The following is a 22178-nucleotide window of genomic DNA, read 5'->3' as shown; positions in this document are numbered from 1 at the left end:
GCCGCCTCTAAACATTGTTATCAACACTAGATTATTATATCAACATCAGACAGTGACAGCGTAAACTGCGCGAACCATCAATGAAAAGGGCGTTACATCTCCACCCCCCTGCCCATGTGTAGATGATGGATGTTAGTGAGCGTGTGTTAAGATCAGCACATTTCTCGGCTCTCTCTCTCTGTGTGTGTGTGTGCGTGTCTGTGCGTATGTGTGCGTGCGTGCGTGCCCTGGCACTGCCTTTTCCTTTGATAATTCCGTAAAAACTCAATCGACGGTTTGTGAAATGGAGCTGTGTATCAGAGTGAGACTGAGCGGCGGTGAAAGTGCACGCCGAGCTTCCACACTTGCACGTTTAGTGAGCGACTCTGCTCCCCGACGGCCTCTTTGCTGTTTGGTTGATCTTACTGATTATGGCCCATTTGTGCTTTCATGGGATTTACTGTGTGTAATGATCTAATGCCTACGACTGGCCACAGCACATTTCCCCGATAGGAAATTTGTCTTGTACAGAGAAAGGACTTAAACAAGATAAGAAATTATGATCAAATACATATTGGTTTTCAAGAAAATGTTGGTTAGGCTTATGAATGACAACTACATGATTAAAGCAGAAATACATTTGGGCTTAAACTTGTCATTATGATGTTAAAACTGATTGCACATTGTCATGACGATAAAAAAAGAACGACACCATCCGCACTTAGAATTTGCAAAAGCGAAAGAAACCCGTTGACATGGGAACAACAGCAAGCGAAGAAGGAAAAAGAGAGAAAACAAGAGTAAACCATCGAGGCATGATCTCTGTGGAGAGTCGAGAGAACGGCATGCAGTTTGCTTTCTCTTTACCAGATCATTGAGTAACACACCCATTCTACTTATTAATACCACAGGACGTTTAACTCTAGGTTTTTGGTCCAAATTGGTGTTTTTTTCAGTTGTATTATTATTATTATTATTTTCTGCTTTGGAGAGTAGCCAGGCTGATGGCATTAAGTCAGCCATGATGCTATTGCTGCAGCTGGGTTACGCCAGGAGCCAGAAAATGAAGTAGGAGCTTCGATGTACACACTTCATTCTCCTCTTCCGTTATCTCCAAAGTGGTTTTGACAACTTGCAGCGTCTTTACGACAGTGACCGACAATAATACCACCTGGAGCCACTAGGGGGCAGGAACGTTGTCTGTTGCCTCTGCGGGTTTACGGAAAGTTTGTGGTTTGGGTAAAAAATAAGTGTTTCATTAAGGTAGAGGACCTTCGTCGTCATGGTTACAATAAAAAAAACACACAGTTAAGGTTGTGGAACAGTGGTTAATAAAAGAAAGAACACTGACCACAAACAGCAGCCTCCTATATCAAAGTCCTCTGTTCTGTTCCTTCGCCCACAAGCCTCCACATAATTTAGACCTCGTCACTTTATTTACCACGTCACATGACCTTTCCCCCTCTGCTCCTGCCTCAATTATCACCCAACAATGAAAGCTAACTACGGGGCGTAATAACCTGCCGCACAGACGACCCACGGGGTCATGTTCGTTCTGGAGGGGGGGCAACTGCCGAGCGCGAACAACCCAAACAGGCTTTCCTCCCCTGTCGCTGCGATGGTGTTGGGTTCCACACTGCCGCTGCACTGATGGTGGCGGCGCATGTATCAGTCGCCGAATTTGTCTCTTGTGTAACAGTCCAAGCTCAAATGTCCAACACTAGCCGTGAGAGGGAATGTCTTTTTTCTTCTTCTTTTTTTGACATATCAGAATGGTTTGGTACTCTGTCTGACGTCTGAATGAATGTTGACCCATTTAAAACAATCATCGTGGTTTTGAACATTGCTGCCACACACACACACACACACACACACACACACCACAGTACCTGTCACAAGTTGTTTACCTGTACATTTATCTCCTTAGCAGTGAGTGCCACATTCCGTCGGGAGCAATCCGTTTGCAGGTTTATGTTGTTTATGTTGGCAGCTGAGGTGGAAGACATTCACATAAACTATCCATAAGTACACTTCATCATAGTGGGGAAATATTAAGGGAGCATTGTTGCTGCTGTGCATGCAATCTCACTGCATGCACAGCAGCAACCATGCGATTGTGACACAGTTTGCCTCCAGGATATCACCCTGCATTCTGTTTGCTCTTGTGTTGTGGTGAGATTGGTTTGTGTGGAACATCTTAATGATCGGTGTGAAGACGAATCTCAGTTGGCTAATTCCTCTCTGGCTGTGTTTGTGTTCAGCCCGTGTGTCTATTTGTTTGGATGATTGAATGCAAGCACAATGTTTCTTTTGCACTTGTCACATTTCATTTTCATTAATTCCTCTGTCTGTGTTCTGCTCCTTTGTCTGACTCGCTTTCATTTTCCCCCGATCCACTTTGTTTCAGCCTGTGTCACTCGCATAGGCAAACCAGAATGCGCAAATATTTCTCGGCTCATCTCAGACTCTTGCCATCATTCATTATGAAGCAGAACAGCTCATTTTCATTTTCAAAACTATAAACTGGTTTCTCCACATCAGCTGCAGCAGCTCTTGTGTCCTCCTCGCAGAGAGGAATGAAGAGATGACGTTTGAAAAGCATGATGACAAAATCACACACTTTGTGTTCAAACCGTGTCTTCTGTAGCAGTGCGCAGTGTTCATGCTGACAGCTTTCAATGTACTTCACACTGACATTGGCTTTTGTCTTAATGAACTTACAAAAAGTGCATTGAACTTCAATAAGTGCACGCATCATTTCTCTACCGAACAGACGCTCATAAACCGAAGCATGTGATTATTTGAGTGCAAACGTGGCCGAACAGAACACAGATGTATTTGTCAGGATGAAATGGTTTTCCATCTGCCTTCTGTGCTGTACTGAAAACACTATATCCTCGTGAATTTTCAAAATTCAAATGTAAGAGGTCATTTAAATGTGTAAAGTGTATTTTTACACCAACACATTGAAAAACAACAAGGGAAATTAGCCATAACGGCTAACCTCTAATGATGAGCACAAAAAAAAAGGAACGAAAAATGAAAACACAAACATCAATATTCACAACGTGAATAATTGAAAGTGGGATGAGGAAAATGCTTATAGAAGGTTGAAACAGCGAGGTAAACAGTGTATTTCAAATGAACCCTGAATAAACACAATCTTGATTAGCATGTCGCAGAAATTATTGCATTTATGGGGGCGGTCGGGTGGGGACTTTTAAGATCACGTCTCATCATCTCCTTCTGCGGATGAAGTCTGCCCACCTCAGACTGCCTGTATTTAAAAAGGCTCAGAAAAAGACGTACATTTGAACAAACCCTGCTAAAACACGAGGCCTCCAGGTCGGCCGAAGCACGCGGCTCTGAAGAGTGAGTCTTCATCCTGGCTCGGCCTCGTCTTGCTGTGTTTCCGGCGCTCGGCTCGCTGCAGAAGCTTCATCGTCATCCTGACTAATTCAGTGTGAACCATCCGGGCGCTTATATGAACAGAAAAACATGTAAACAGTGGGTCTGTTTTTTTTCCTCCTCTAATTCTTTTCATGTAAGTCTTTTAAAGACTAATCAGTTCTTTGTCAGAGCTGCTTCTCATCTTCACTCCGGCCTGCTCACCTTTCACTTACTTCCTTTCACACCTTTGCTTCTGACTTGCTCGTCCTCTGCCTCCTCGAGCCCTGCCGCCACTCCACCTTTCACCACCATCCTCCTCCCTCTCTCTCTCTGTCTCTCCTCCTCTTTTCATCTCTCTCTCCCTTCTTCCAGCTCTTTAATGTCAAAGACATTAAAGAGCTTTCCTGGAATGATAAATGTTTTATTAGGCCTCACTCGCTCGTTTTTTTTTTTTTTTGAAGGGTAAATACAAAGAGGAAGTGAAGGGAAAGTTCGTATCTCTGTCTCCCTCTTGACTTCATTTCCATATCTGTCAGTCTGCTCTCCCCTCCGCTGTGACCTCTCATCTCCACTCAACCCTCCTCGCCTCTCCTCTTTCATCCAGCAGCTCCGTTTCACTCCCCCATCTCGCCGTACTGGAAACCAGCCCGCTACGCACGCTTCGTAAAAGTCTGTTTCCGATGGTAATAAAAAAGAAAAAGCAGTCCCATGGTGGAGCAAACCCTGGAGAAAAGCTCATTTCACTCTGTTCACATCTAGAATTACTTTGCAAGTGCGTCAACAATTGTCCCCGATAGGTGGACAAGTATCTCTGATCACATCTTGCAGCAGCTCAAGCACATTTAGGAGTGAGTAGGGGGTGGTGGTTGGACTTGGGGGGGAAAAAAGAAAAAAGGATCCAACTTCTCTGCCGCACTGTTGCTAAATCTTACATTTAGCCTCTAGGCTTGTACATGATTGTATTTCCTGTGCTGTAATAGCTGTCTGTCCTCTGGGACTGCGCGTGTGCTCCATCTCTGGCGCCCCTCGGCTGTGCTGCTGATTGCTCCGATTTTCAGAAAAAAATGGGTCACGTCTCGTGCGCTGCAGGATGACACCTACTTCTCCCTGCATTCAGGGCAGCCGACTGCTATCGCCCGACCGAACGAGACCCGCTGCCGACTAGTGCAGCATTCGGGGGGGCGGGGGACTCGCGGCGAAATACGGAGACCAACGGTTGGACGAATCACCGTTCAGTTCTGTAGGCTGCAGACATTCCTGGTTCCATTTAGCTCAAAGCAGCTGCGTGTACAGTACACCGCCGCACAGCTGCGCCTCGGTGCATGGCGGCACGAGTCTTGTTTTTCAGTTTCCCATATTAAAATAAAAGTGGTGCACCTCTCAGCCGCTGACCTACCGGCTGCTGTGTACCGGAGACGGATGAAAGCGTGACGTAAGGCATCCCAGCACAAGTACTCGCCACACAGGCCTGCGTCAGCTGTCAGCGAATCCCTTTCCCGTGTGCACTCACACGTCCTCCTGGTTTAAAAAAACACGTTCAGTTCCGGAAGGTTGACGTGTTCACTTGCGCCATCACTGGCCAAGAACTATCCTCATCCGGGAGGCCGCACACTCGGAGCAGCTCTACGGCATCCAAACCATGTTCTCCGTCTCCTCTCAGCCCTCCGATCAGGATGTATGGACATGTGATTGGTATGCCGGCAAGGGCCAGCAGGACTAATGGCGCATGGAGCTGTTGCCCCTGGTTGGACGTCACGGGCGAGAGGAAACCGAGCCAGACGCTCGTGCGTTCCACCAAAGCGTTAAACACGTCCAAGTGGGTAACGGAGTGGCCCAATTAATGTAACATGAGCTTTGACAGAGAACACACCTGTTAATACATCCAACGCCTGCATATGTTTCATTTACACTGTGGCCGTCTGGGAGACTCTCTTATCCAGGCAAACTTCATTTGGAGTCCGCCCTGCCGTCCGCAGACAATTACAGTTTAGTGATTATTCTGAGTAACGCCACGACAATGGATTTACTCACACAAAGGAGCTGAAATAATGACTTACAACCGCTTCTCAACTTAAAAAAAAAAAAAAGGCTCCCCGCAGCCCAGCACACTCCTCACCGATGTTGAATTCACTGTTTCGTGTTTGTGTGCGTGCATGTGTGCGTCTGTGTTTGTGTGCATGCATGTGTGTGTCTGTGTGTGTGTGTGTCCATGTGTGTGTGTGTCTGTGTGTGTGTGTCTGTGTGTGTGCACTTGCACTTGCACGGCTGTTTTAGTGTTTTTGACCCTGGAGTTCAAGGACAGTCTTCTGTGTGCTGCCTCTGGCTGCTCCTGTCTGTACCCAAGTGGTGTTTATTTAAGGAGCTCATCTAACCACACACACACACACACACACACACACACACACACACACACTAGCCTAAACTTGTGCTCTGAAACACATCACTGCCAGTTATAAACAGATACAAAACTGTGTCTGGAGTTTCTATCTTCTCTGTCCAATAATGTACTCCAGCACGCGCGCACGCGCGCACGCACGCACAGTGACCTGACGCTCACAGTTTGTCCTGCAACCCTGGATTAATTACTCTCCTCCCTGCCTGTGATCCCCGAGAGCGTCTGAGCTGCGTTAGCCGGCCTCTGCCTCTCGCTGGTAGGCACAGAGATGGCAGCGCTCACCCATTCATCACCGTGACTTTGGGAAGGGAGACACAAGGGATGGGGTGCGGGGGCCTGTTAGAGTGCGAGAGAGGGAGAGAGGGTAGAAGTGAAGGTGACAGAAAGGTGGTGGGAGAAGGCGAGTGGAAAAAGCCAGGTCCCCTCTGACGGAGGGCCTGATTAAAAATTAAAAAGTGTTGCCGTTTTTGCTGGTTCCAGGGGTGTAGGTCGGAATGTATGGATTGCTGGGGTGATTCTCAGGGGAGCAGGAGCAGGAGCAGGAGGACGAGGTGCAGGGGAGAGGGGGCCAGTTGGCGGAAGGCGAGCACCGGGGCTGTGGGAGTACAGGATTAGGAAGGGGGGAGGAAAAGTAGTGGATGAGACATCTTCACCTGGACAAGAATAACCTATAGCGTAGCACAGAGCTGGGACTCGCCCCATTGTCTCTCTCTCCCCCCAAACTGTCTTCACGTTCATTTTTTATTCTGCCGGAGATGTCTTTTTCACAGCAGATGGATGAAGCCTGGGGTTGGCAGGGACTAGAGCGGGGAGGAAGACTAGGGCAGCGCCGAAGGTTAGAGCAGCTCTAATTAATGGTGACAAAAAGGAAAGTAAAGACAGACAGAGGAGGGAAAAGACAAACGCGTGTAGCGCGCGTGTAGCGCGCGTGCGAGCGCGCGTGCGGGCGGGCGAGCGCGCGTGCGGCCTGTGTGAGTGTGTGTTTGTGTGTTGGCCTTTGATCAAACCAGTGACTTGTCAGGCTGTTTGTGAGTGTGAGCCCGATTTGTGCCTCTGTGTGTCTCATTTGTGTTCTGGTGACTGAGGCGTACACCACCATCAACCCTAACAACTGTGTGTGTGTGGAGGGCAAACAAGGGAGTCCTGTTCTGCTTGTGGGATGAGGGAGATGCAAGAGAGGAGGCAGAGGAAGAAGAGGGGGAAGAATGGGGGTGAGGAGGAGGAGGTGAGGTGTGTCTCATTCATTCAGGCAGCGTAGGCGTTTGTCTTTCATCTCCTCTCTCACACAAACAACAAAGAGGCTCCGAGAGGGTTTTTTTTCCCTTTTCTTCTTCCATCAAGTACAATACCCTTTTCTTTACGCTCACCTATTTATAGTAGCACAGGTTGAGAATTGCCGTACACTTTGCGGCATCATTTAATTAGCCACTTGTCTGGCTATAAACCCGGCTCAGAAACCCAATTGCATGTATAAACAATAGGTACTCGGCTGAGCTGCAGCGATTTGACAGGTGATGAAGAAGAAGGAGAGGGAGAGGAAGTTTGTTTCTTCAATCTCTGGAAAAGGAGGAGGAGGAGATATTGATAGCAGTTTTTAGGGCTTTCTTTTTTGTGTTTGTTTATTACAACCCCATAACCAATAGAAAAGTAAAACAGAGACAGAAAAACGAGGTTGCTCTATGCAAAGTGACAAAACTGTGAGAGAAGTCGACGCTTGTTGACGCTTATTTGCATAATGCGTGGTAATAATCATATCAACAGCTCACGCACAGCAGAAAGAGGAGCAGAGCAGCAGTGATGATTGAGGTCCTGATCAAGACTCCCAGCTCCCTGAACGTTGTCATACTGGAAACATAGCTCCACTTGAATTCAATTCATCTTTATTGCGGGTTGCATTTACATGCATATAGTGACACAAGCCGTTATGTGGCCTGTGTAGAAAGCCCGATCGATCAAACTGCTGTAGGAGAGCATCGTTTCCCTCAGATATGCACGAGACTTTAGTCGACGCCCGGACCATGCGGCTAAAGCGCCACCCGTGTGGACTCAGCGCACTTACGTGCTGCCATTTGTTAAATCAGCACATGATAAGGAACGTGAAAGTGATGATTTGTGTCTTTAGCGGGAGTTACCCCTTTCTTGACGAACAGCAATTTATCCGTTTGCATCGTACGCCTGTGCCGGGCTGGCTGCCAGGCAATGTGATGGCGATGTGACGACACTGTGCCTGGCCGTCTCCCTCAAACATCAACTATGGTCTTTACTTTTCCGTTCATGGCTGGATTCCAAACAAAAACTGTTGTTGGCATGAATTCTGTTCAGCCGTTTGGGAGTTTGTGTGCACATTGTAACGTGTCCTGGTTTTAAGGCTGGCCGTCATTTGATGCAGGATATGGTGGAGAACCCTGGTTATATGTGATCATCACAGCATGTGATGTTCTGCGTGCAGGGGACCTGATTCTTTAACATCCCAGCCTCTCACGCTGTGGTGTAGTCTGACTGAGATACCTCAACAACGGAGAAAGGGCACTGTTTGGGTTGTGACTGTACTCCTGCAGCATTTGTTATTCCGCTGGATATGGCTTCTCCATCTGAACGCTGGCGGTGGAAAGTCAGAGTGACTGTCAGAGAGTCAGAGGTGCGAACAACTCCAGCTAACATGTTTCTCTAAACAGGGATAATGGCTCATCCAGGTGAAACCAGGATAAGCTGTTTACATGCACAACACATTACCTGCTTTTGTCTTCTAATCCGTTTCCTCTCTGCTGCCCTTAGTTGTGCTACAACATTTCCCCTGATGTGTTTCCAAACGAATGCCTTCATTACCGTGCTGAATTTTAAAAGGGGGATTATGCAACGCATCGTAATGACAATTTTGAGGGGATCCAATGTTGCGGTAAATTGCAGCAGTGAAGCGCATTTGAATGTCCTGTAATAGGATTTAACCATATTGTGATGTTTCGAAATGATATTTGTGCAGCACAGTGGTATTAAGCCCAATGCATTTTTCAGATGTCAGAATACAAGTTTTCCGCCGCTCTGTTGTTTTTGCGGACGGAATTTGTGCCAATCATGCTTGTGCGTTTTCAAAAAACCAAGACATGCTTTCACTTCCATCATCCATCGGAGTTTGCTGTTTCATTATAATTTGCCAACCACTGGGCCCCATCATGCCTGAGAAAATATTTGCTTCCAGATTAAAGGGGTTTATGGGCACGGGAGTGATTTCTGTCTAAACAGTCTTTCGGTTTGAGATCAGAATTCCTCCTCTTCCTCTTTGGCCAAGAGATTGTTTCTCTCTTTTGTTCCGCAGACGGAAAATAATCCCCCAAATCTCGGGACATCTGGTTGTGCTTGTAGGTTCAGTCACCGGGGGCGCTGTGAAACTCGTTTGCTGGGTATGGTGCCATATCAATATTTCAGTCCTGGAAAATAAGTACGGTGTCGCATCATGTCCAACAACATGCCACTAGCAACAGGAGCCAAATTTGGGATGATAGCAGCAGACTCTGGGCCCTCATTGTGCCGGTCAGCGACTCAAGACTAATTAATCCCACTGGTCACAGATATGACCACAGTTTCATATCACGTTTATGAAAGACATTTTACTTTATCTAGATCAAATATAAAGTTGAATTACTGCGAGGGTTGTACATTTCACATGATTCCTTTCTACTCCAGGAGGGAGACGAATGGCATGAATTCTTTTATGTTATAATGAGGTCATAACTATCATATCTGCAAATGCGTATATGATAATATATGAAGGAGATGGTACTGTCACATTAAGTTCAAGCTATTCTAACATGAATATGAAACATGCTTGTTTGTTTTAGTTTTATTATTTTGGTTGAATGAGGGGTATGATCCCTCACCTGCTTCCCACTGCATTCATGAATTGTTGCTATTCAAAATTGTTGCAGTCAGTTGAATCATTGTGGTTAAACGAAAACTAAAATAATGCTATGAAAAAAATGTATAGGGGAAAACAGAGGCAGAGGCACAGAGTAAATATGAAACAAAAGTTGATAAATAGATTATCAAAAAATGTGCTGTGCATAGAATTTCAACTGCAAGGGAGTGCTGACCGATAACAGAATACAGATAGAATTTGGAAGAGGGGAATCCAGAGGTCCAGTGGAACAGATCAGAGGGTCTTACTGTGTCCTGGGAAAGTGTGGCATCATGGGAAGCTGACTGAGCGCGGTGGATGAAGGAAAGGTGGCGGTGTCTGGGCCGCTGCTTACAGCATACTGAGGTAGACGAGGGAGTTGAATGCAGGCCAGCCAGCAGAGTGAGGGGCAAGACGGGGACAGGGCGAAACACACTGATCCAAGAAGTTTTTTATTACAATCCCAAGATGATGAAGTTCTAATATAACAATAGACCCGGGTAATAATCGGCTTCACCTCCGATCGGCATTGATCGCGCGATGACGGAGGCAATGAAGCCTCGTCTCCTGCGTTGGTAACTGCGCTCAGTCTGTATACTTTGAAAGAGTGACAAAAGTACAAGATAGAACGTTTAAAAAAACCACACCTATGACCGCCACCTATCACTACACTGGTTTCCGGTCGGAACATGCCGGCGATCATCAGACCCTGACCTGCTTGCAGTGTGAAAGTGGCCGATTGTTTAAAGAACCCGGGTCTACGCGGTAATTTTGGTGTGAACGTGGTTTTATTGAGCACATTCAGAGCTGCACGGGAACACGTTAACACACTTGAATGAACTTGTTGTCAATAAGTTTCCGTGTGTCTAAAGTGGCCCATCAAAGGTGACCTTGGTACGCGAGGAATTCTTGACGTCTGCTCGCTATTGTATAGGACCCTCAAAAGGCGTGCACAAGGAACACGGAACAACGAGAACCTTTGTAAGCGCGGGCACCAATGTTCTCGAACGTGAACACGAGGCCAGAGTCAATTAAAGAACATCAGAGAAAGCTGTGATGCCTGAAAACGTATATATATATATATATATATATATATATATATCTGTCGCCTTCTGCTCGCACGGCTGCAAAATGAAAGCCCGGCCTCTTTGTTCTTAGCAGCCGTGTGCGTGGGGAAGTTGAACGAGGCTGAAGAGCACTTGTTGCACGTTGATGCTCAGATTTTTGGTCCTCTTCGGACAACCTGATCTATTTTCACTCTCTTCGTGCTGGACGGGCATCTCATCATTCCTTGTTTGTGCGATTCATACCTCCAGATTTATCCGGAGCCTGAAAATGCCCCCCAAGAAAGCCTGTTTGGTCTAACACATTCACTCGCAGTCTGGCACATCTGAGTTCAGCTTCCACGCCGCCATGTCCCGTCCGTTTTATTTTTAGAAATGTTTGACTCGGCCCCACCGTTTGTGTGTTTTCATGCGACACTGTGATGCTGTACATGGACGTATGAGGATCATGAAAGGAGGCAGCAGCGAGCTGATGGGTTGTGCAGGTACGCTGACAAGAAGATGTGTTGCATTGAGAACGATTTAAGTCTACCTCGATGACACGTGTTTTGTCTTCACGAAAGAGAGGTAGGTGACGAAGGATTTCATACATTTTAAATGAACCCTTACAAAATGCTGCCTCGGCTCATCCTCCTTTGTTTCCTCCTGACACCCTTTGTGGTCGTCGGTGCGATGAGGGATCCTTCCAGTCACCAGCAGCAGTAAACTGATGCATTCTCTGTCATCTTCTGAAAGTCTGACTTCGGGAGCTCGTTCTTTGCACCCACCGTTTCGACTGGTTGCCGTTTCCCAGCATTGCTGTTTCTGTTTCGGAGACAGCTGCTTCCTCTCCCCTGACAAAGCTCCAAAGCTCTCCGCTCTCCTGTTTCTTTACCCGCATAGCTCTCCCAGTTTTTGCTGAGTGTTTTCTCAGTTGATCTGTCAAAGAAAATCAGCATAAATCAATTCCTGCCCCATCTTTTTTGTAGCCTCCGGCTGTTTCAGTTACTTCCCACTGATCTGTTTCCTGCTCAGACGCCTGACCTCCTTGCCCTTTTCACCATGCATTTCAGTCCTAATAACTCCCACTCCGGTGACACCTAAACCAACTAGCCTGTGAGCCGCAGGTTGCAGCCTGTTGCTGAACAGCAGGGTGTAACAATTTTCTCCCTTCTTGTGTTTAAAAAAAAAAAAAATGCTGCTGGTGAAAAACCCTTCACAACAATGAGGGTTGGCGTGTTATTTCCTCCCCGAGGGCCGTCCTGTGTTCAAGTTAACACGAAGGTTGAAATCCTCCTGCTGAAAGTGGTGTGTTGATGTTGAATCCTTTGCACCAAGTTAATGATCTCTGGTCCATCAAACGCAACACAACACAACACACACACACCGCACACACTTTTAGTGTTTTGAGTCGCATCTGTCCCGAGGAGGAGATACAGTAAACACTGAGGCCCTTACTCTGCACTCTGCAGCTCTGTAATGAAACTGTCATTGATGTCCTTCAACCCTCAAGGGCTCAGGCAGTCAATTACAAACACAATTGCACACCAACAGACACACACACACACACACACACACACACACCCTCACAGTCCATTTGATCTCATAGATGGATGAGAATAAGTCATCGTCCAGCAGTCACAGCACTGTAACAGATAAACACACTGTGCGGCAGTATTTCACGCTGCAGCTCACATGCCGTGTGGCATTACATGTAATGAAAAATGCCATAAGAGCCGATATAACAAACAATTAATTATTAACAAAGCAAGGCACTGGCGTCATGGAAGGATTTCTCTGAACGGGCCGACACAGGCCCGAGGGGTCAGGAGGTCAAAGGTCCAGAGCCTCTTGACGTGACTTCTGACAGAAGGTCAATCAAGTCAGTACAAAGAGACGGGAAATGACCACAAAGATGCAAAATCAGTTGTAAATTATATTAATGATAATGATAATTTTAACAAAATCAGCCCCCTCAAAAGTGCTTAACAGAAAGAATAGAGAGGAGAATATAATATAGTCACAGACAAAAAAAAGCCACATAATTTGTCAAACATTCCAAAAAGGCTTTCTGATTGAAAAAAAACATTTAAGAAGAGAAGCAATGGTGTATGTATCCATGGTGCAAACTGGGGCCCATGACAGGAGGAGATTTTTATTCATTTTTTATAATACCATGTTTAAATCATACAACCATATTCAATAGGAGCGGGAGGAGGGTTATTTTCTTCTGAAAAGTGACAAAAGAAGGAGGCTTGCTGGGAAATGGTAATTTTGTTTGTCCAATGACCTTGCTCCTTATCATTTGTGATAACCCGTGCTCGGACGTCGTGACCTCACTGCTACTCAGACTGAAGGCTGGCTCCAGCTATTTCCGATGTTCGATTGTCGTTGGAAATTGGGCTGTGGTGGTTTGCGTCTCGGGCAGGCTGTTATAATAGCGTCGATAAATTTGTCACTTTCACCAGCCTTTGATCGGCAACACGGACTGCAGCCGGACATCGGCGGGGAGTTGCATGGGGAGTCTCCCCATGGGGATATAGCAATTGTCTGCTTTGTGATTGTCTGGAGTGGTTGTGTATGTCGTGTGAATGTGCGCTCATGTTTGGGGCGATGGGGGGGGGGGGGGTGTTTGTGTTACGCTGTTGCAGCAAAGGCCTGATCACTCTTAGTCCTCAGCCGTGATGTGGGAATAACAAGTAGAGCTCCATCCACCGATGTAAGTATAACAACAAAGAGACACCAGGTGACCATAAAGAGCGGCAAAGTAAATAGTAAGAAACTGAAAATGACCACAATGTTACCACGAAATGCAAAAGTGTGGGTGTGTGAGTATCTTGCTGCTTCGAGGGCGCTGGACCTTCGGATCTTTTCTTAATTCAGCTCGTGCTGAATTCAAATTTCTTATCATCTCATTTGTTCCCTTTCTAGTTGTCTTTTCTTTTTGCACGAACAATCACCAAGGGGACAGAGCGCAAGTTAATGAGTGTAACGTAACTCATGTTTTAACATTAACCTTTAATATCATGAGGTCACGTTGACTAAAATAACTCACACAGAGGAGGAAAAACCACAACTTTTAATCCACTCAAAGTTCTTTGTCTCGTAGCAACCCTGCAGCTCCGTGGTCACAATTAAGGCGGCAGCCGTCCTCGGCCCTCCCCCCGTTTCCCCTCATCTCTCTCTCCATCTTCACACTCCCTGTGTCTCTCTCTATCCCACACTGTGCGCCCATCTGTTTCAAGAATTAAAAAAAAAAACACTGAAGCCCCTCGCTGCTTCTCTTTTGTAAGTTCGCCTCAGTTCAGTCCATTGCGCTGTCATCTCTTTTATGTCAACTAAGCCCAACTACGAAAAAAGGAAAGAATCTCATCTTTCACTATGTTAGCACATCATGGAATGGCCTTGCAAACATTCCCTCTGCAACGTTTGTTTGTGTTTGAAAGTGAGCTCGGCGGCATTAAGCCGATGCATGGGCGTGATTCGTCGCGAGCATGAAAGATATAGACTGAGGGTGAATGGGTGGGAGTGTATTCATCTTAAACCACAGGATCTACTTAGAGATGCACATTGGATTAATAGAGCGAGGATGCCTGATTTGGAGTGGAGTGCTCAAGTGTGTTCGCCATGACCTCTCTCGTCTCTGCCCCACTCTGGATGGGCTGTGGGCTCTTTATCCACATCCTCAAATCACAGCCCTGGAGAGCAACAAGAGCTGTGTGTGTGTGTGTGTGTGTGTGTGTGTGTGTGTGTGTGTGTGTGTGTGTGTGTGTGTGTGTGTGTGTGTGTGTGTGTGTGTGTGTGTGTGTGTGTGTGTGTGTGTGTGTGTGTGTGTGTCTCGGCCCGTGTGCTGGAAAGTAATCCATTATTGGAATAGCTTTTCACTCAAGTATCACTTTACTGAGTGGTAGGGTTCCTCGGAGTCGGAAGATGTATCCACTGTATGTGGATTTTGTCCGCCGGGCGAGCGTTTGATTGGACTGTCAGCTCCCTCTCACCCGTGGCTGAGTTTTGGCGAGAGTTGTGCGATGTGTCTCACAGTTCTGGCATCGCATGACTCCAGCTGCCTTTGAATGCAGCTTCAAAGCCCTGCCTCGCTGAATGTTTCTCTCCACACGTTCTGGCGGTATTCACCAACCACCCTCCTCTTCCTCCTCCTCCTCCTCCTCCTCCTCCTCCTCCTCCTCCTCCTCCCCTCCAGCTCTCTGCTGTGTTTTTTCCAGCTCAGTCTGGCCCCCGTGTCCTCTCCACCTCGCCGTGTCCTCATTTCTGCTGTACACCGTGTCCTCTGACAGCGCCGGCTTGCCTGTCGGAGATAGAGCGCGGCTAAACTTTGACCTCAGCAAAGACCACAGCGCCAGGGATCAATGGAGTCAATGGTGAAGGACAGAAATATAGAGGCAGAGGAAGCAGCCTGGTATATTCTGTATCAGCCAGGAGCCGTATTGGTCCGTGTGCATGTCCAGCGCTTCCTGTCTTTTATTAAGATACGAGCAGGTGGGAGTCATTCTGGTTGTGGTCTTATTCCATGATCACTGTAAATGAGGCCATGTGTTTTACAATATATTTATTTTCACATGTTTTGCAACCAACGTATGGTCAAACTCAAGCCAAACACAAAGAACTTTATGATAAGTATCAAATGTTCTCAGCTGACATATAGATCAAACTTCCCTCATCAACAGAAGGTGCAGTTTTCAAAGTCAGCAGAGTTTTGTCCATAACTTGTTGTTGATAGAAACAACACTGTAGTCTGCAAGTGAATAGAGTCAATACTTTTTGCCATTAAAAGACCAACACAATGTGTTAATCTGTCTCTTAATGTTCTATTTGTTCCTATTGAACAATATTAAAAACAACAACAACACAAATTTATGGCTTCATTAAAAAAAATGGCTCAGTTATTTCCCCAAACAGCTGGGCACTATTCTTTTAACAAACATTTTTCAGACCATTCGTAAATGGCACATTTGTTCGGGACTATTTCCAGCTGGGGATTAACACACATTCGGTGCTTAAGTAGTATATGGGACTGACTAAGAATAAACTACAGTACCCATGTTCGTGGCAACTAAGGAACTGTCGCCCACGGCAACTGTGTGGCTCATTGATAGCTTTCGTTCCCGAACTACATTATGGATCTACGATTTAGAGTTGGACAAACGTATGGCACCAAGTTGTTAACATTCGTCACAGGTTGCAGATCGGCTTGTTGTATCACTTTAATTAACAACTTCAAAATGTCATCAAAATTGAGTGTGTGCAGTTTAACATAACACTTACTATACTCACTTTTAGTTTAAGGTGAAAATGAAGAACGTTTCAACAATGAATTGACATTGTTCCTTCTTTTGTCTAGCTGTGGGGAACATTTTCCACTGGCTCACGGGGCGGCAGATAAATGAATGAAAAATAAAATCTGCTAGTGTGTGTGTGTGTGTGTGTGTGTGTGTGTGTGTAGCACTGATCCTTACACCTGACTCACACCTCGCCCTCCCACTAAGGTTTGCCAAATGTTCGCCCACACTATCACCACCTGGCTACTGCTGTGCACTGTATGATTGCATCGTGTTCATCCATGCGTGTGTGTGTGTGTGTGTGTGTGTGTGTGTGTGTGTGTGTGTGTGTGTGTGTGTGTGTGTGTGTGTGTGTGTGTGTGTGTGTGTGTGTGTGATGAGGTGCTCACTAACAGATGGAGTAACCTAATACATGTCTCATTTCTGCCCCGCTGTCCATTGGCCCTCATGGTCGGCTGGTGATGCTAAGTGGGCCTTACCAGCATCCTGTCTGCTTTGTTCCTGGAATCAGCCAACCCCGCCCTGCCCTTTCCGCCGCCGCCGTCCCACAAGCCCCGGGCACCCGCACTCAGACAAGCGGCAGTCCCGCAAGAGCTGCTCCTCAGGTGGAGCGGATCTCAGGTTACCCGGGACAGGTTGCTTTTGAGGGGGCTGATTGAAATGTGTCTGGAACAACAACATATTGTTTACAGTCAACGGACAGATGCTGCTTTTGTTGTTGACAGGCTCGTAAAATGATAACCGGAAATGCAAATCCAAAGGCCCCTGGGAGGTGCGTGTGTTTGTCAGCTTCTGAATAGGCTCAATGCACTCATGTAAAAAATACTGATACAACTCTCCAGCTGAAGTGACACGTGCTGACCACCATCGGCTTTACAAAGTCTGTAGACTGTATGAAAAAATGGTCATAGGAAAATTAGGCCAATGCGGCAGTGCCTGAAGCCTGTATACTCTGGAATCACCAGCAGGGGGCGACAGTTTCTATAGAAGTCTATGAGACCATGTCTCTAGGCTACTTCCTTCTTGGTTGATATAATGTCAGTAAACAAAAACCAGAGGCTTCAAAAACGGTAGCTCACAAACCAACGGGTGGCACCACGGTGGGTTGTCACTTGACAAAGTCCCTTTCATACAAGTATAGATTTTCCCAATGAACAAGCTGATTTTTCAGCTTTCCAGTTGACACAGTGCACTGACGCGTCTTTGTGCACGGCTCTGCTGCCAGTCCTCGCTCTGTGTCCTGGACAGGTACTGTTTTGTCGCCAGGACCAGGTGGCAGCGGCTCCTCCATCCGTCCTCCGTTGGCGGCTAGAGGTGACACTCCATCAGCCCAAATGGATGAGTCTCATTGCCTGCGTAATTTATTGATGTTTTCCTCTCCTGGGGATAATGGGTGTACGGCCCACTGATTGATGAGCGGGCACGTCTGCCTTTGCAGCGCGTCAGCCGCAGTCGGCGGTCAGTCCGTCAGTCGGGCGCGTTACGAGCCGCAGAGTTGACTTATGTAACACCCGGTGTGATGGCCCCATGAACATCAAATATGTTCATTTGACAGGCCCTTCATAGATTATATGAAAAGCCTGTTTGATGCCAGAGCTGGAGACGCTCAGAGCTTAGAGATGTCAGAAATAAGTGACATGGGTGACACCGATTTATTGGACCTCTTTTACTCTTAAGATAACCTGAATACCTTCAGCCCCCTATCGTGGTGCAATTGGTGTCTGTGATTGATGTCATGATAAGCAGAGAAAGTAAATATGATGCATATATATCTGATTCACGATATCGCACCGTGACGATGTGCTCTGTGTACTTACTGAAGAGTGGACTTCTAATGGATCCGTTATCGAGATATGAACGCCCAGGGAAGCCGAGAAGCCTAAAATCCTAGGAGTAAACACTATCTGGCTGGTGATTCGTCGGACAGGGGTAAAAGAGGAGCGGCGAGGCAGAGACATTTTTTCCTTTCCCGTGTTCCACTGATCTGTCTGTAAAAAGCCCTCAGTCTCAGAGGGGGGAGCCGTTTTTTTCCAGCCGCCAGCCTTCTGCCTCCATCTGTGACTCTGTCACAAACTAAGTGCGGGTGCTAATTTTAAGCGTGACCCAGTATGCTTCCGTGGGCTCCTGCTCGGCCAATGTGTGCTCATCACCTCCTCCAGTTGGATCCAGAATGTCACAGGTCCCTGACACACAGCCCCCTCTCCCCTCCATTAGAGGATACCCGATCCCGCGCAGGCTTTCGCCGGCGAAGGAGAGCGAGCAGCATTGCGAGCAGGAAATGGGCTCACAATGGTTCTTACCGTGACCCCGGTACTTAGAGCCCTTGAACTGCAGTCATGAAGAGCCCTCTAGTCTTTCCCTTTCCCATTACAAAGTGTCTCTCCCCTTTGTGGTGTAAGAGATACTGCAGGTAACAGCTGAATTACAGGGTTTGATGTAAGAGCCTCTCATAGAAACCAAGAAAACCAAAGGAGGGCGGCTTTGAGGTGGATGCGCCTTCGACTTCCGATCAATAACCAAAAGTATGAGAGGCCTCTGCTCGTGTCTCGCCAGAAATAGCAGACTTTGTATCCGTGTGTGTGTGTTTTTCTGTGAGGCTGTGTGCGAGGGCGTGTCACCCCCCCCCCCTCCTCCCACTCCGTCTCCTTGTCTCGGCTGACACATCTGCACATCTGTCTGCTCGTTGGTCCCAGGGGGAAGCGCTTCGCAGGCGCAGCAGGGCGACCGTAGCCTGAAGATCCAAGCAGATGTGCGCCGCTCCCGAGCATCCTCTCTTACTCACCCAAACACCCGCAAATGTTTTTCTTAACCTTCATTCACCCAGCAACTGTTTTCGTTGAGCAGACATGCCGTTTTTCCAGCCTGTTTCATATTCACGCACACACACACACACACACACACACACACACACACACATTCAAGTGTACAACCACTGTCTACCGCTGATAAACGGCTTAATGTGGCACCACATGAGTGTCCGCTGTGGTCTCATGTGGCAGCTACGATCAAGATTCTCTTGACTCAGTGAATTCGACGACATCATCTTTTATGAGCAACTTGGAGTAACACATTGTTTTCCCTCGAAAAAAACGCATTCAAATCCAGACACGCAGCCTCGGGAGACCGGAGTCTTTTGTTAGCGAGGTTTGTCTTGTAGTTTGGAGGTTTGGAGAACAACACAACATCACATCATTTTCACAGTTTTTTTTTTGTTTTTTGGGGGGAGGGGGGTTCTTCAGTTGCTCAACATAATTCTGTTTATAACGGGGATTTGTGCACTTTATACACTTTCACCTCAAACACCAAATATGCAGAAACACCCCTCACCTGAAGAGACTTGGGTGTTGCAACACCGACAGTGCGAACAGAGCCTGTAGTTGCATTTGTGTGTCAGCAGACTTTGGATGAACATGTACTCTCTGTTACTTCCCCCCTCCCTTTCTTCTCAAACCTGGAAATTCTGAATTGTCATTATGAACCCTAAAAATAATCTCCAAAACTTCACATCAATCAGAATCAATTGGTGTGTGTGTGTGTGTGTGTGTGTGTGTGCGCGCGCGTGTGTGTGTGTGTGCGTGTGCGTGCGTGCGTGCGTGCGTGCGTGTGTGTGTGTGTGTGTGTCACATCCATATATTGACCTTATTGCGATATATTGCAAATACCTCTGAACTTAGCTGCATGTTGAGTCTACATACTGTGATATATATATATATATATAGAAGTATGGACCACAGCAAGTGCGGCTGCTTCAGCAGAGTCCCAGATTGTACTGAACTGACCAAAAAGTTTGTTTCTTTTGAAATCCAACTTTGCAATTTCAGTGATGAAAGGATGATTGGGTGTTTATTCTCTTCCCCGAGGTTATACTGTACACGGTTAGTCAGTGCGACAGAGTGATGTCTCATTTCTCCCCGTCAGTTTCTCTTATAGACCTCCATATCCATTATCACACGCAGAGGCACATTATGTCCCACACAAAAGAGGCCGAGCTGCCAAGCTGTTCGTCGGTGCCGCCCAAGGACCCGAAGCGAGAGTGTAAGCTGACGGGCTTGGTCTGACCGCAGGAAGAGGGAAAAAAGAAAAAAATCAAATAACAGATGAAATGGCGAGTGCTGCTGTAGCACAAAAAACTAATCACTTCCTCTAATGTACATTAAACCAGTGCTTCCAGTCGCCCCTCCCACCCCCCAACCCCCCACAAAATAGCTGTTGCTATCAGGCTCAACAAAGTGATGTAGTGGACTAGCCGCGGTTTAAATGGGATTTCAGCATCCTGAGCTGTTCCCCTGTCTGATGCCTCATTTCTTCGACTCTCTCCGACGCTCCCCTGCTAAGTTCAGTAATGGAGCTCTAAATCCCCTCTGTTGTTGGGTCCTCACTCATTTTGCTACCGGGTCGATGATAGAGCGCTCGCTCTCGTGTGCCACCCTGTTGATAAGACTTCACTTTGTGGTTCCAAACGCCGCTGATCATTTTCCCTCCTCACGTTGGCCACGCACCCCCCCCCCCCCCCTCCCTCCTGCATGCTCTGAAGGCTCTTTTGTAGCATTAAAAGGTCAGACCTTAAAAATCCTGCTTTTCATCTGTTGCGGAAACTTTGCTCTGTTTATATTTCAAATCATCCTCTATTATTGCAATGCTGCGTATGTTGGGGTTTCTCTCTCCTTTGTGTGTGTGTGTGTGTGTGTGTGTGTGTGTGTGTGAGCAGTCCCATTAGAGAAAAAAGACAGATTGAGAAAAACTGGGTAAAGGGAAAGAGAAGGCTGTGCGTGGGAAGTTTCCTCAGACTGTGATCATTAAGGATGGAATGGCTGTTTGGGAGAAAATGCATCTATTTGACTGTTTCATGTTTCGGAGCTAAATTGCTGCCTATTTTTTGACAGCTTGCCGTCGTCTGTGTGATAACTTAGCCTCGTCGTCAACCCGCTGAACAAAACAGCTCCCAAAAGGTGGCCTGCCTCTCACCTCCCCTGACTCCCCCGTCTGTCGCTCTGTTTCTCTCTTGCAGAGGCCTTCGACCTGGTGCTGCGTCACGGCCGTAACTCCACCCTGGCCATGCTGAAGTCAGAGTTCCCGGGTCTTGGAGCCGGCGCCCAGAGCTCGGTCGGGCAGCTCTTCCTGGACATGGCGCTCTACATCCTGGGCTCGGACTCCACAGTGGACAACATGGTGGGCGTGCTCTACGACCGCCTTTTCCCTCTTGCATACCGCCGCCTTCTGGGGGGCAGCGTCCCCTCTGTGTCCGAGGAGTGCATAAGAGGAGCCTGGAAGGAATCGGGAGCCTTTGGCCCTTATCCCAAGCTGATGATGACCCGTCTGTCTCGCTCCCTCCTGGCCACGCGGGTCTTCCTGCAGGCGCTTAACTTGGGCATAGAGGTCGTCAACACGACGGACCACCTGCGGCCCGGCCGGGACTGCAGCCGGGCCCTGCTGAGGCTGTGGTACTGCCCACACTGCCAGGGCATGCTGGGCCCGCCGGCCTGCAGAGGCTTCTGTCAGGCCGTGATGCAGGGCTGCCTGGGTGGGGCGGCCGAGGTGCAGCCTCACTGGAGGACCTACGTGGACGGACTGGGGAAGCTGGCCGGTTCCATGAGGGGGGAGCAGGACATGGAGGCCGTTGTTCTCAGACTGCCTGCGATGATCAAACTGGCTCTCAGGCACGCCGTGAACGCACGCAGCCGCCTCACCACCCTGGTGAGTCCACTACACGAATGCACACACACACACACACACACAAATATACAAAAGACTGCTATGTTGTAGGCTTGATCTCAGCTGTACTGGAGAGACTTTTACTGCATAAGGGAGGATACGTTTGTTTTGCAGTGATCCATGGTGACGTTTATCACCACACACAAGCGGCTACAGCCAACAACATTGCATTTCTTCACAAACCAAGAATGGACAAAACTGAGTCAAGGAGGGACGAGATGGAGGAGGGACAGGAAGGGGAGGGACGCAGGGTTAACAAGCGTGTGTTTTCTCGGGCAGTGAGACAGTCGCTCCCAGCACGCCGCTCGCCTCTCACTCCTCAGCGCCGGTGACCCGTTACGTGTGGTTTCAACTGCAATAAAACAGTCAAGTTTGTTCGCGGCCCACATGTGAAGTCAGAGAGAAGTGCTCATGAAATATGAAGGCCTTTCTCTCTGCCGGAGTTACAGAGCTGGATGTGCTTTTGCGCC

At 47.6% G+C, this 22178-nt stretch overlaps 1 protein-coding gene across 2 annotated transcripts in view; it reads left to right on the top strand.

The window, feature by feature from the left end:
• The window catches only part of gpc3 (glypican 3), a 94842-nt gene that overhangs the window by 33522 nt on the left and 39142 nt on the right, over window positions 1–22178 (top strand). For both annotated transcript variants that reach the window (XR_004795982.2, XM_035649748.2), the window contains exon 3: window positions 21005–21690. Coding sequence is in view for 1 of the 2 variants with exons in the window: in XM_035649748.2 (XP_035505641.2) it covers window positions 21005–21690 (686 nt within the window). In the remaining variant the exon portion in view is untranslated. The remainder of the gene's footprint in view (window positions 1–21004; window positions 21691–22178) is intronic.

Source organism: Scophthalmus maximus, chromosome 9, assembly GCF_022379125.1.
Source record: "Scophthalmus maximus strain ysfricsl-2021 chromosome 9, ASM2237912v1, whole genome shotgun sequence".
Taxonomy (NCBI): domain Eukaryota; kingdom Metazoa; phylum Chordata; class Actinopteri; order Pleuronectiformes; family Scophthalmidae; genus Scophthalmus; species Scophthalmus maximus.
Note: the sequence above shows the minus strand (reverse complement) of the source record. Positions and strands in the feature narration are given on the sequence as shown.